Here is a 15,509-nt window from a genome sequence, read left to right as displayed (position 1 = left end):
ATTATTTATGTGGCTCGATCGGCTCTGCTGTTTTGATTCACTCATTCAAGTTGCCTCTAACATCTGTGAGTTAGAAAGCGGCCATCTATGGACTGACCTTGTTATTGCAAACTTTTAATTACAGTAAATATGCATGTAAAACACTTTGTAGGCCATAAATATGTATGTTCTTACGCTACTGTGGAAACTAATTTGTTGGGAGACTTTTCATCAGTAAGAATGTAAACAATGTAACACATGATGGTTAGGTTGGCTAAAAAGCAAAACAGCAAATTTTCTCCTGCTCTTACCAGTGTGCCTCCTAATTGGCAATACTGTAACACCAGAACAAAGCTCTGGCCAATGCATTCGCCACTAATCCAATAAACAGAGAAGTTGACAAACACCCTCATACAACAATGCACTGATGAGGGATTGGAAGTCCAGCGCGAATGAGGGAAAGCTGGAAAAGACGAGAAGAGATACAGAACGCGAGCAAGGCCGCAGATAAAGTATCCGGGTGTTTCGTATGCAGATTGCTGCCGACTGCCTGTCACGGTGGGCCCAATTGCTATTCGTGGCAGCTGCCTTGTCTTACTCGTCCAGATCCAACGGCGCAGCCCTACCGGAGAAACACACGACTCTTGTTTTTCTTACCGGAGGCACACCTGCGCCGCCATGCACGTGTTATCGAGCTCTTTGCTCCGCCCCGCAGTCCCCATAATTGAAACAGATGGAGGAGCCGGAGCGGGCGAAGAGGAGGAGGCCCTGAAGGAGATGGGGATGGAAGAAGAGGAGCGATCGCGCCGCCTGATGGGGTTGTTAAGACTGTAATTTAGGTGTCACTCGCTTGTCTTGGGCCATCTTATCATTGTGTTACGGATTGGGATACATATGATGCTATAAATGATACCATTACTATCCATTACATATGATTTAATAATAAAAGTACAAAGGATGTTTCGGCATCTTTGCAAGAGTTGTAAATAAACACTCTTGGAATTCATTGTGTGACATCATCACTCGTTTGTGTCATAGAGAAAGGAATTAATGAAAGCTAATAGTGCCTCACAAGATACCAGAGTGCCTTAGAACTTTGTTGAGTTGCACTCTTGGTGCTCCAGCGAAAATTAAATCTTTATACTACTTTTCACTTTGAGACTGAGAACATCAGCTCTCTCTTAATCCATCAGCTATAATTTTTCTTCCATTGAATAAGTTTCCCAAAATATGAACGTGGAAGTGCGTCTTTTGCATTCAACTTGATTCTAAACTGATCCAGTCATAAAAAAAGAAACATTTTAAATTGTTTGTTTTGTTTTGTTATTTTGTATTGTTTGGAGGAGATAAATTGTCTATTTTCGTCATTTTATACATATAAAGTGTACAAAAGAAAAACAGATTTGACAGTTTTGTTTTGTTTGTTTTTAAATTTGGATTTATTTTGCCTTTCTCATCAGAAAACAATGATAACACCAAGTATTCCCTGTGGAATTCGCAGCTTGTTTGGAAGATATTCTGTGCTTGCACAGCTTCATGGCTGACCGAACAAAAGTTTCCACCATCTAATAGGCTTTCTTTTCCTTTGGCTTCGCAGAGTATGAATGTGTCCAATTCAAACGGTGGATCTCCCTCAATTTACTTTGGCTTGGAGACAAGATTGGTTCGATATCTCTGAACTAACAAAAAATACATTTCAGAACCTTGCGCCCCTGAGAAACTGTCAATGAAAACCTATTAAATTGAGAATAAATATGAACTTTCACGTGATTTCTTTGGCATCTCTATATCTATCTCGCTATGTTTTGTATGCATCATGGAATGTTGGTGTGGTATGGGTTATCTTTGATTTTATGGCTTTAAGATGCTAGTACGGGTAAAATCTCCAAATGAATATAACATAAAAAGTCACAATGGGCTTGAGAGGCCCTTAAGTTGTCGGGCAATAATGACGAAATGTGCATACATCAAAAGCAAGGGAAGAAATGTGCATACATCAAAAGCAAGGGAAAATATCCTCAACACATAAAGGTATATTGTTGATTCAAAATGGTGTCAATATGTCAAACTATAGTAGAAAAATGGTACATCAATTCACATAAGAATCTGATTAATTAGGTAGTGTCAATAATTGACTAATTCCTACCTGCAGAGCTGAACATCAAGAGGTCAGAGAGTTTCTGGGTCTTGGCAGCTAATTTACATCGGAAGAAAAAAAAGAATGGATATTGTTGGTTAATTTAAAAGAAAAAAAGACTCATTAATTACCACCACGGAGAAGAAAAATGACTGTGTCTGAAAGTCAGCTTCCCAGATGAACCGCTGTGCAAAATGTGACTCGTGCTCTCAGGCTACCAACCCAAAGTCTGTTCCACTGTGAATGTGTGTGCGTGTGCGTGCTCACAAGTGTGTGGGTACAGAGGCAATGCCGGCCTCTCTTTGTTGTCCCGCAGTAAGAAGATCCTACTGGTGAAACAATATCAGGCCATTCAAACGGAGGTGAACACACTCAACTAAGTCACGCTGAACCAGTCATGAACAGAACAGACAGTATATTAAATGGTGTGTGTGTGTGCGCGCGTCCGTGCATGTGTGTGTGTGTGCGTATGTTGACTGACTACCTCCTGTGTGGCTGGAAAGGAGACATGCCTGTCAGCACCGGTCAGACATTAGCCTTCTGTGTGTGTGTGTGTGTGTGTGTGTGTGTGTGTGTGTGTGTGTGTGTGTGTGTGTGTGTGTGTGTGTGTGTGTGTGTGTGTGTGTGTGTGTGTGTGTGTGTGTGTGTGTGTGTGTGTGTCAGCGGAGGGCAGGTTCAAAGGTCATGTGCGGAGCGGAATGGTTTCATTGGAGAGGTAAGTTTGAAGAGGAAATTGGTTAAACAACACAAAAGATCACTTTTTAAACAATGTGTAAACTCTCCCTCTCTAGGCAGAAGTGATGCACACTTGCATGAATAATTGAATACTAAGCGTGCGTGTGTGTGTGTGTGTGTGTGTGTGTGTGTGCGTTTGAGCGTGCCAGAGCTGGATCCAAGTTTTCTCTCAAACGAGCTGTTTTGTCACAGAAAAAGTCAGCGAAAATTCCATTCCTTTGTTGGCAATTTTCCAGATGGGAATTAGGGGAATAAGAATTTGCGTCTGATAATTACCACCTCTAAGCAGTGGCGTGACATTGTTATCAGCGCAGTTACACATGCACGCAGATATACAGGCACAAGCTGGCCCAATTCTTCCTCCCACCTGAGAAGGGCAATGCAAAGCCTGCCACTCATGGCAATGAGCTTCCCGGCTATTTAACAGTCTGCGAATCAGCCCTCCTCCAAACTGATGTGGCCTGTAATTGAGCTCCCCCGAAAAATACAAAACACAATAAATAACATATTCATGGGTGTAACCAGGGTCACCTTCAAGAAAAGTTGATTCTTTCTCAGACGGAGATTTTTTTTTTTTTTAAATAACTTATTAAGCTTCATGAACTGGAGTAAGTGCGGAAGACCTTCAGACCTATCATCTAAGACAAACATCTTCAAACGGATTATAGGAGGGGGGTGGTAACAAAAAAAGGATGAATGGATGGAAGTAGGTACCATGTGCTGGGGAAATTGTTTGGTCAGCATCCTTTTGGATGTTAACAATACATATATTTGATTTTCCTCACAATCGACGCATGTTTTCCTTTATTCCTTCTACTGCATAACCTCTCCATGGAGCTTTTTATTCAGTGTATTGTGTTCCTAACGCCATCACGACTTTATCCCCTTGCGTAGCTTTTTTTTTTTTTTTTTCCTCTTTCCAGTTATTTTGTGTAACACTTCTATTCTGTTGACAGCACAAGACTTGATGTACATTTCCATCTGTCTCCCCGAGGATCGTGTTAGACTGCGTTGTCAGAAAAAAAAAAAAAAAAAAAAGATGCCTGCCTTTAAACCATGAATAAAGAACACAATAGTAGCCTTCGAGCCCACAAGAAAGTGTTCCAGGCCACAGCGCTCTCTGGTGATGACGCCTATTAATCATTGTTGTTTGAAAACGTTGAGCAGCGGCATATTTCAACAGACGCGGGCGCATATTAAAGAGTCATTTCACAAGCTGACAAAGGACAATCAGGCTCACAGTGATCACCAGTGACGGATTGCTTTTATTTTTTAAATTAGCATTCCCATTTGATTTGGGGAGACGATAACGGCGGGAAGGAAGTGACATCACGATATACTTCAAAACCGAGCTGAAGGCCCTTCAGATTGACATGAGTTGAATTTAGTTGGAGAGCAAAGACCCATTTACAGAGAGTTCTGGATTTACATCAGAATTTCGATCCTCCAGCCAAAAAGACGAAAAACTACTATACATGTATGTAGAAAGAATCGAGAAATCTTGTTAGTCACCCTTAAGCTATGTATAACTGTACATTGTATATGAATATTGCTGTCTGTTTAAATAAAAACAGCCAATGTATACAATGGTGTTTGTTAGAGTTGACAAAAAACTGCTTTTTGTATCGGGCTCCATTGAAGTGCAAGTACACTCTATGCATTGGGCCTGTGAGTGACAAGGACAACGTTTATAAGATCCGTGAGACAAGCGAGAAGCAGCTTCAGCACCGCAAAACAAACAATGCGGCTAGACGAGATCAAGCGTGACACCAAGAAATAGGATTTTATTTGCGGGCATTGCAATGCTAATCGATTCAAGGTATGGCAGCTGACACGCACTGCTATGACCTGAGTCGCTTTCTGTGAGTCTCTAAGGCTAAGTGCTCGCCATGCTCATTCAAAGTCAAGAATGCAATTGGATACTTTGCGACGCTGTACTTGCTAATTCATTTACGTTCATTAAGCTGCCGGCTTCCCCGCCAAATGAATTTCACGCGATTAAACCGAGCCGACGTCGGAAATGGCAACGAGAATGATGAGCTGCTGCTCTCTGCTACTCGAGTCAGCGGGGACACTGACGCGGCCTCACAATGAAGCGAAGGAATTCCGATGTGGAAATTTCATCACTAATTCGATCTTCTGCCAGAGTTAATGAGGAGAGCATTGGCAATAAACTCACCATTTAAGGGAAAGAACAAACATTTCGCACGTCAAAGAAATCCCTCGTGTTCGTTATAATATGGAAATCACATTGAGCTATGCAAAATGTTACTTTAGAATCATATATTTTTCAAGTTATTGGAACAATGAGGCAAATTCCTTTTTTATTATTATTGTTGTTGTTGTAGACTGGCTTTGACTGGGAGGAGGGACAAAAAGCAAAAGGAGAGCGCCAATGTGCACGATAAGAGCACGAGCTTGATGCACGGTACTTTGGATAAAGTACCGGTACAGTGTACCCTGCTAATAGGATAATCCCAGTGCCCAGCATGAGTAACAAAGTTAGTCATGTTTACCAGCAGCTGATCAAGATAACCTCTCACACTGGCAAAAAACTAATTGTGAGGCTCGCTCATGCATTTTGCATTTATTATAGTACGCCCCTCTCAAGTCATTAGCGTGATCTGCTTGCATACTGTAAAAGAGCAAAAGCGCTGAGGCTGCTAATGAAGAGCCCGACAATCTTGTTTACATCTTCCGGTGTGAAATGTATTCTGCGAGTGTTTATCTGTGTTTGATATCATTTTGTTCCGTGTGAAGAGTATAAATTGTGAATTAATTTCAATATGTTAGGAGTTAGAAAGTAACTCACAGTTAGTATGAAGTACCGGGATGCAACTAAGGGCACGATTGGTTAAGATCTGGGAACAATTTATCCATCTATTTATTTTCTGAACCAATTTATAATTTATGTAAGGACAAAAAAGGTTACTGAGTTTGACGTCATACAACAGAAACTGTTTGAATTGACTAAGGCACAACATTAATGATCTGATGATAATAATGATCGAACGATAATGATGTTGTTAGTGGGTCAGTATATTAAATAATGTATAATGTAAAAATAAACTTGTTTGCTGATGAAAATGAAAAAAAGAGTGTCGCAGTTTTTCCATGTGAATGTGTGCCAAGGTCAATCACAGTGTTAGTCGCTGACTGCAATTTGTTTGCAATTGTTCACATCAGTCGCATCGGTGTGTAGTAGACCTTAGACAACACAAATGACGACTGATTGGAAAATGGAAAAAAAACAATTTACGTCTAACAAGAGGTGTTTGGGGCGAATATAGAATTGTCGAGGCGATACCACACTCATGACAGATGATGACCAATTCTGCCGAAACTGTTTACGGTCAGAGTGGAGCACCTCAGGACAAGCGAATCTCAAGGTGACGATGACGATAAATCTTCATACCCAAATCCCACTTTCGGAATTGAGCCCATGTAACACTTATTGGAATATGTCTGGATTGCCACTCTTGGGCATGAATCTACTCCTCATATCGCCACATATGCGGGTAAACTCATTTTTCCATGGGAGCCGTCGCTGTGGATTGCTCAGAAGTGGAGGTCTGAGGTGGCGTGTCAGTCTGAAAAGGAATAAATCACTTCTGGAGCTGGGCTGCGTGGCGGAGGATGAGACTGGAGGGTAAAGCAGCAGCCACGAGGCCGACTCAGGCCGCCTCGCTTTTTAATACCACTGGGCAGGTCCAAAAGGAAACGGTCGGTGGATCACTGAAGATGACTCAATCTGGCAAAGTGTGTCAAGTGGGAGTAAGCCACATATGTGCAAGTCATATATCTTAATGTTCAAGTTCCAAGTATGTCTTGAAGTTACTGTGGCAAAAATCAAGCAAGTCAAGTCCCTATTAGGCATTGAAGGACTAGAGATAATGGAAGTCCATGTGAATGTGATGAATAAATCGAATGACCTCTTGGCTATTTTTTCAGTACAGTACACTTGTGCTTTAAATTTTGGGAGAAGATAAATTTGCAGATTTTGCAGGTAACCATGCTGCCACTTTTTGGTCACATATTAGGTCAATTGGTTTATTGTGTATTTAAATGATTGTGCATGCTGCATTATTGGCCATAACATTTTGTGGACAAAGCCAGAGCTTCACTTCGCACCGCTGCCCTCATTCATCGCAGCCAGTCCCGCAGCCTAGCCGGTATGAATCTTTTAAGACTCGCGGTAATCGGACGAGCCAGAGCTAGCGACCCGCAACTAACTTCACTGCTCATCCACAATCAGTTTTTGTTTTTTTAATACTCTCTGACCCACGCAGACACATGAAGTATTTTAGTCTGGCAGTGGACCAGTGAGTCAAAGGTCCTTTGACCACTTTGGACTCAACCCCTTCACAATCCCAAACCAGTCTCTGTATTGTCTTAATTCTTTATTGTCTAGCCAATAAAACATATAGTCAACATTAAGCAGAGTTCATGTTTGACCAGGTATCAGGAGTTAAGATAGATGACCAGTTTTGCGGGTTTTATAGTGATAAAAAGGCATGAGATGTCATTAGACTTGAGTCAAATCATCTGACTGGAATCGGCCCCTACTTAGAAGATATTAAAATAACAGTTGCAATGTTCAGTGACAATTTTTTGAATACAGTAGATAATGTCAGCTTGTCTCCGCCTCCGAGTTTGGAACAACGACAACACGAATGTGCGCGTTAATAATGTCAATATTAGCCCAGCAGCTTCTCAAACATTAATGAGTTCCTGTGCTCGCGTTGCTCCGCCGAGGCCTGTTAGATTTCACTGCATGATTCCGCTCGCCTGCTCTTTCAGCGTCTGTTGTGCCAGATAGCTCCTCGGCCGTGGTTGCCAACACGTACTTTGTCGCTGCTCCCCAAGCTCACGAGCCAGACGCACAACGACTTTCATCATAAGGACCGCTTGATCTCCACTCAAACAGGGATGGCCACAAAATGTGCCTTGAGCAAATAAGTCGAGCTGTCACTGCAGAATATTCTATCTCTTATGTAAATGAAATACCAAACGCTCACTTTTGATTGACACCATGCTTCATTTCTGTTAAGACACTCTGCAGAATGTTTACACTTTGTATTTTACGCACACATTACCTTAGCTCTATATTGTGGTCACCCAAAATAAAACAAACAAAAAAAAACATTTTATGTCTAGGGCTCCACATAGATGGTAATTGACAGATTCTGGTTGGAATGGATGACAAATAGCAAAATGAATGGAGGTTTCATTTTTGCTGGGCAGAAAGCCTTTGCAAACGCAACTTTTGATCTTTTAGCGCCCACTAGCGCTCATAGGGAAGATTGTTTTTTTAATGCTCTTGGACAGTAAAACTCGGGTTTGCCCAGCAGAAATCAGCCAAATTGAGAAATATTCCACAAGACTGGAACTTGTTGTCATTACAGGGTCTCAAACTAGGATAATGATGTCACAGAACAGTATCACATAGTTTCAGGTTAAAGGTTTTCAACAAGGGTTAAGGTATTTAATTAGGATCTCAATTAGGGTTGGCGTTTCAGATGTGTGAGATTCTGGTTTCAAATTCAATTATTTTGGGGACTCATAATGATGAGTTAGGATGCATCGTTTTGACTGCAGGCGCCTTACACAAAAATTCACACTCACACAAAGCTATGAAAGCAGATGTTGAAAAGAGCTCCAAAGCTACTCAACACTCGCAAGCTTCAACAAGGGAATGACAAATCAAAAGACTCACCAATCCATCAGAAGACGTCCACATTGAAAGCTATAAAGATGCAGCTTCCAGACATGCCAACTGATCTGTGCCTGTATGTGTCTGTTGGGTTTACTTCAGCACAGTGCGGCAAATGAGGTAACCTCCTCTGAGATGAGGCCATGATGTAAAACGGTGCACAACATATCAAGACACAGCCCTGAGGTGGGACCATTTAAAAAACAAAAACTAGACCAAAGTTTTGAGAAGAGAGGAGCCTCCCAAGTTCATGCAGTCATCTTCTCTCTGTTTGATTAAATACAGTTATTGAATTTCTATACTGCACAGCCAATACTAATTATAATAGAGAGCAATGCAGAGTGCATGAAACAAAAAAAATGAGATCATAATTAGAATTAATATTGAGCAGCTCTATTACAGATAACGTTTAAATGAGCATGAATTGATATTTCATGATTAAAATAAGCAATTTGACAAGTCCAACATTAAGCAGCATTTCATTTTCCATTATTTTCTAGGGAGAAAAATACTGACACAGCCCAGCCAGCACCCTGGAAAGGATCACATTTGGCCTAAAAGCTTTTATTGTAAAAGAAAAAACTGTGAATAACTCACACAACTGACTAATAAGGAGCCAAATGTGAAATAAAAGTGCTCAGGCCATTTAATCTATGGCTATATATGGTGTCTTATTTGAATATACTCCGTCCTTTCACCCCCCCCCCCCCCCCCCACACACACACACACACAAAGAATTAAAAGCTGAATGTAGGTCAGTCCTGCAGAGAAATGTGAAAGTGAATAGTAAATCAAAACTATCAGCAGATCCAGCAGGCATCCCCCGCCCACAAGCGAAACTGCAGTGTGAGAGTCAAGTGCACAAACGCACACGCTCATTCAAATGTTTGGCCCTCACATTTTAAAATGACAGTTAATACTTATTAGGTTATAATAGGTGCCAAATTACAAGTGTTAAGCACCATGACCCAGCAAATTTCAAATAGGGTGGTAAAACGTGTTAGGGCTGTTTCAAGACATGGGTGAGAGTTTCAATCGTGTTTGGGTGTCAAAGTTTAGTGTGTACAAGCCAGCATTAGGGTTTTTAATTGGGGTTAGGGTTTCAAATCAAGGGTTTCAAACAAGCATTCATTCTCTTTTTTTATGGCTTCAAACTAGAGCTTCAAGACAGAGTTGAGGTTTTGGTTTGGATTAATTCTAAGATTAGGAAATTATACTCGGGTTCAAGATTCAGATAAAGATTTGAAAAAGGGCGTGGTTTCAATACAGGGTCGGAACAGGGTTCTCAAATGAGGGTTTTAAAATTAGGTTAAAAGTGAGACTATAAAGTTTAAAATTGGATAAAGAATTTAAATTGATGTTGGCGTTAAAGTTTAGGGATTCATCATGGGCGGGGGATTCCAAAATTGATTATAATGCAAGAAAGGAAAATAATATTTTTTAAAAGGCAGAATTTCTAAAGACTGGTATCTAAATACTAAATGTAAAAAAACAATAGGCAACAGTCAATCACTCATTAAGCACACTATTTCTATAAGGAATGCAAAAAATATTTTTTTTAAAATGAAATAAAACTTACCGAATTTGTTGATCGTTTGAGGACAGGATCCACCTTTGTCATTTCTTTGGCAATGAATAAAGATGGACTTATTATGTCCAACAATTAGTTTTTTACTGTCGTTGTGGAATGCACTGTTGCCGTGTGCTGCAGTTTTTCATTTCCTGCATGATAGAAAATGTTTTCCAGGTTTTGTCAAAGAAAATGTTTTGCAGGTTTTGTCGTATCTACTGGGCAGCTTGCAACAGGTTCCTGTCGCCTTAGAAATAGAGGGTTGTGTAGCAGTATATGGCTATTTTATTTATCACAAAAAAATACACATTACTATTTCATTTAATCCATTTATATGCTGATACACGGTTGGGTAATAAAGTATGATTCAATTCATAATCAAACATTGGCTTGTTTTCACAGTAAATCTATTTAGAGGTGATTTTGTAGTCCGAGCACGGTGAATTTGGACTACATTTCCGTACGCGCGTGACGTCACATCCAAGCGACACCTACGTTCGCAAAGTGACCATATGTTGTGGTTCCTCTTTTGGGAGTTTGCATCGATTATTCGAATCTTTGTGCAATGTGACAAACGTCGGAATGGAATTGCACCTCCTGGGATTTGTGGCCTTTTTATGCATTTGTGCACAGGGTACCTCGCCTCCCAATTTTGTCGTGATCTTCGCTGATGATTTGGGTTTTGGAGATTTGGGGTGTTACGGGCACCCCAGCTCGCTTACACCGAATCTGGACCGCCTTGCTGCAGGTGGACTCCGCTTTACGGACTTTTACTGCACCAGCCCCGTCTGCAGCCCGTCCAGGTCAATGTGATACGTCATTAAATGAGATACACTTTTATGTATACTTAATGGGGGGTTTTCTTCCTCCTCGTGTACATAATGTGGTGTCTAGTCAATATATTTTCATTTATTATTAACTTTAATACATCGTGATTGTTATTATTGAATAATTTGGAGCTGTAGAAACCCCCATTTAACATGGGCGTGAATGGGATTGGTTCATTCTGAACTCAGCCACATACCCAGGGTGTGCACACTTGTGCAACAACATTTCTCTCACGTCTTTATTTCACCTCCCCATCATATTTTTTCAATTGAGTTGTGCAAAAAAATAAATAATTTATGTGTGAGTCTTTTGTTTACAACACCAAAACAGTGGTGTGTAGACTTATATGCACTGTACTTATATTCATTGTACATATTTTGCACACCACTTTGTAATGCTTTTTTTTTTTTTTCTTATTGATATAAGAGTATGTAAATGTAATCTCACTGTCTTGTTATATGCCATTGTGCGTCCAGGGCGTCCCTGCTGACAGGACGGTATCAGACCCGCTCGGGTATTTACCCTGGAGTTCTGTATCCCGGTTCTATCGGCGGCCTGCCACACAATGAAACCACCATTGCCGAGGTGCTGAAGCCTCTGGGCTACGCCACGGCTGCCGTAGGGAAGTGGCACCTGGGTTTCGGGCAGAACGGAACTTTCCTTCCCACCAAGCAGGGCTTCGACGAGTACCTTGGCATACCGTACTCACACGATATGGTCAGTCTCGTAATAACCCGTTGGCTGAAATATAAACGTATTTGTTTATCATACGATTTATTCATTAGTTTAACAGTCTTTTCTTTTTTTGAAGAAAAAAAACCTTCTCAAAATAGAGTGACTTATTGTCATTGTTACTGTCCCCTTCAGGGCCCGTGTCACAACCTGACCTGCTTCCCTCCAGACATCAAGTGCGTCGGGCAGTGCGACGTCAACACTGTTCTAGTCCCCCTGATGCACAATGAAGTGATCAAGGAACAGCCTGTGAATTTCCTGAATCTGGAACAAGCATACAGCGACTTCGCCACAAGCTTCATCACCACCTCGGCCAAGAAGAAGCAACCCTTCTTCCTCTACTATCCGTCCCACGTAGGCAGGCCAGTGACATACTGAAGCTTTTGTTTTACAATGTTTGACATTTAGTTTTCGGTATGCCCCACCAGCACACCCATTATCCCCAGTATGCGGGCCAGGGGGCTGCCGGGAAGACGTTAAGAGGCCCATTCGGAGATTCTCTGTTGGAGTTTGACAACACTGTCGGAAAGGTGCTCACCAGCTTGGAGGAGAACGGAGTGATTCACAATACGCTGGTTTTCTTCACATCAGACAATGGGTAGACTTAAGTTTGATGCCATTTTAAATACGGTCCTAGATACAGTCAACATTTGCATTTAAATTTTAGAGCTTTTATAAAAACTTAGAATATATTAAGTGGCTTTTCTCATAACTTTACTGTTTGATTTTGTTCCTGTAAAATTGCCACTAGTTGCTTCTAGGGAGAAATTTTTTTTTAAGTCTTCAACAATACTGTTATGGTTTTCTACTACTCCCTCAATGTTGTTTTTGTATCAGGCCTTCTCTGATGCGCATGTCCCAAGGCGGTGACGCCGGAGTTCTGAGATGCGGCAAAGGCACCACGTATGAGGGCGGCATGAGGGAGCCCGCCATCGCCTTCTGGCCTGGCACAATTCCACCAGGTCTGCTACATTATTTCAATCGAATCCAAACAGTGCCGCAAGTACAACATTGAAGCTGTGCAATGCTAAATTTGAACTTGGCAATAGATTGTGAATATATGGTTGCTTATAATCAAGGAAGCTTGATGTAGAGGCGGTCCACTCTTCGATGCCGTCTTTTTGCTTAGTTCTCCTTTCTGTGTGTTCTCCAGGTGTGACACATGAGCTGGCGAGCACTCTGGATATCCTGCCCACCATCGCTAGGCTAGCAGGAGCTAAAACACCAGCAGTTGAGCTGGATGGTGTCGATATGTCTGAAGTCCTCATCAATCACGGAACGGTAAAACACTTAAAACTACGGCGAGAAAAAGATACTGGTTATCTGACGAGAAGTTGTATTTCATCAAGAAAGAAGAAAACATTAAAAAAAATTCAAAGAGAATGATTGTTTATATTTATTTTTATGTATATTTATATTTTATTACATTATTATGTTTTTTTTTTATTATATTTTTTATACTACTATATAAGAAATACATATTTCTTAATCATATTACTAGTGGGGTGTTCCCTCACGTTTCACCAAAAACAGCTATCATGAGTGAATCAGGTCTTTTCTCACAGTTGAACGAGCATTTCGGAATACCTTGAAAGTTATGTCTTCGTGTAAATATTAGTCATCTTGTTTTTGCAGAGTAAGAGGGAGGCAATGATGTTCTACCCTACTGATCCCAGTGAAAATTTCGGCCTCTTTGCTCTCCGACTTGGGAAGTACAAGGCGCACTTCTACACACGAGGTGAGCTTTAATGTGTTTATAAGTGCTACAAACCTTAACCTACAACTTCATATACATATATTTACATTGTGTTCCATGCCAACCTCGTTTCGAGATTCTTATAAAAACAAAAAGTCACAAATAATTGCCACAAACAGTTTTCTAAGATACTAAATAACACATTATCCAAAATGTGCACATCTTCCAGTAATGACTAACATGTTACTTTTTCCAGTCAAATATTAAGTATTAAGCAAGTAAAGTAATCAAACTACAGTTGGCCTTCAAATATCACCAAACGTTACTGCACAGAATGTATTTACTTTGACATGGCGATGACACATTTTTCCCTTGCCAGAAGGAATCTTGCACTTGACTTGAATATATTATATTTATAATCATTCTACAATTGGCGCCATTGTACATTTTTGCCGATGGTATCCTTTAGTCTAGGATCCCAGCCCTGCCTTTCGTCTACTCAAATTCGTCACTGTTGATCCCATCCACCAGGTTCCACCCTTAGCAGCACGACCCCTGACAAAGAATGTTCAGTGTTCGCCACCCTTAACGCTCACGACCCGCCGCTGCTCTTTGATTTGGAGGCCGACCCCTCAGAGCACTACCCGCTGGGGCCAGGCGGTGAGACTGACATACCGGCGCTGCTGGAGAGAATGAAGAAAGTCAAAAAGGAGTTTGAAGCCTCCATGGTGTTCGGAGAGAGTCAGATTGGGAAAGGAAGCGATCCGCATCTGGAGCCTTGCTGCAGTCCACAGTGCAGCCCGAAACCTCATTGTTGTCAATGCTGACAGCTCATTACAAAAATAATGCGAATATTTACAGAGGAGTACAATTATCTTTGGGTTTTTTTGGTGGTGTTTTGTTGACACTAAAATTCCATAGTTCACATATCAGCAGCATAATAGCATTCGTGATTCCGTGAAGTTTGGCATAAGTGGCGTAATACTAGTGGTATATGCAGGCTCCCTCTAGTGGTGTGATGAAGAATCAATGGGTTATGTCTAAAACCATTCATATTAGTGACCGAAATCTTTTTTTTAATCAGTGCAGTGTCATTCAGTACACATTATCTGTATTTAACCTTTAACTAAAATACAGTTGTTTTCAATCTTGTGATTTTTTTGTTTTAATAAAAATGTGCAATTTGATAATTCATTGTTTTTCCTATCCCAATGACAGAATTTAATATTTTTTGATGTGATACTAGATATAAAACATTTGAGAATCATTGGTCTGTTGTATTGTTTATCACTCTGCCAAAACAGTAATAAAACAATACCAATATGCTTCTTAAACATTGTGTTGTAATCTGTGTGTGGATTCTCAGTCATCCAGTTCTCGATAAACTATTTTTTTTGGGGGGGGGGTTCTATTGTTTTTTTCAAACGTTGTAAAAGGACATGGGCAATAATGCTATTAGGCTAAATATCAGATTGTGACCTCCAATTGTCTGTCTCCAAAAAACAAAGCCGGAAGTTGTGAAACAATAAAACACACAAGAGAGAAAAAGTAAAGATTATGAACAAAGAATTATTTACGAGCATCGAGTCATTGCACATTGCGAGAATAAAATATTACGCTATGTCCGTGTTGTAACACTGAAGACATGAAAAACGGTTTCAGACATCAAGCATATATTTTATTCGTAAGACCAAATTCATGACAAAGCAGATTCTATTATTTTCCTCCCTTGAGTTGTACAAGTTTTGAAAGGTAAAAGATATGTTGCTCAGTGTTCCTCTAACATGTAGTCTACACAAACACCTTAACCCATTAGCAACGCTAGGCCTCATTGCCCTAACCTTTTTGTATCGAGGCACAACACCCCGGTCATCTCAAATAATGGCAAAATATATTGAACCGTCCAATTATTGCAGATAACATACAAGAATGTGTTGTTTCTTTTTGGTTGTTGTCTCTTTTGAATCCATGACACACTCTGTAGTTGGATAACAGACAAAAAAAAATGGACACAGCACTACTTGGGAGCCTCTATGGTTATATACAACAGCGAAATGACAGCATTGGGATGGATGGATGGATGGAGATAATAGCCGAGCCCTGCCAAAATTCTGACAAT

The 15,509-nt window shown here is 40.6% G+C and overlaps 2 protein-coding genes across 3 annotated transcripts in view; one reads left to right on the top strand and one right to left on the bottom strand.

Moving 5' to 3' along the window:
• The window catches only part of shank3a (SH3 and multiple ankyrin repeat domains 3a), a 122,815-nt gene extending 120,473 nt beyond the window's left edge, over positions 1-2,342 (bottom strand). For both annotated transcript variants that reach the window (XM_085913334.1, XM_085913332.1), the window contains exon 1: positions 2,126-2,342. The gene's annotated coding sequence lies outside the window, so the exon portion shown is untranslated. The remainder of the gene's footprint in view (positions 1-2,125) is intronic.
• An 8,271-nt stretch (positions 2,343-10,613) lies between these two features.
• On the top strand, positions 10,614-14,681 carry arsa (arylsulfatase A). The gene is made up of 8 exons (XM_085914526.1): positions 10,614-10,937; positions 11,439-11,679; positions 11,830-12,048; positions 12,123-12,292; positions 12,532-12,656; positions 12,848-12,975; positions 13,330-13,432; positions 13,922-14,681. Exons 1-8 carry the CDS (start codon positions 10,717-10,719, stop codon positions 14,215-14,217), a joined length of 1,503 nt encoding a protein of 500 aa, XP_085770652.1. The 5' UTR covers positions 10,614-10,716; the 3' UTR covers positions 14,218-14,681.
• Positions 14,682-15,509: the final 828 nt, after the last annotated feature.

The sequence above is a fragment of the Syngnathus leptorhynchus genome, chromosome 6 (assembly GCF_054491065.1).
Source record: "Syngnathus leptorhynchus isolate UIUO chromosome 6, UIUO_Slep, whole genome shotgun sequence".
NCBI lineage: Eukaryota > Metazoa > Chordata > Actinopteri > Syngnathiformes > Syngnathidae > Syngnathus > Syngnathus leptorhynchus.
Note: the sequence above shows the minus strand (reverse complement) of the source record. Positions and strands in the feature narration are given on the sequence as shown.

Excerpts from the sequence above, each read along its gene's own strand:
- arsa (XM_085914526.1), top strand. The coding sequence starts at position 10,717 with ATGGAATTGCACCTCCTGGGATTTGTGGCCTTTTTATGCATTTGTGCA. Across the intron at positions 12,293-12,531 it reads TTCTTCACATCAGACAATGG|GCCTTCTCTGATGCGCATGT; the intron begins GTAGACTTAAGT and ends TTTTTGTATCAG. Across the intron at positions 12,657-12,847 it reads GCCTGGCACAATTCCACCAG|GTGTGACACATGAGCTGGCG; the intron begins GTCTGCTACATT and ends TGTGTTCTCCAG.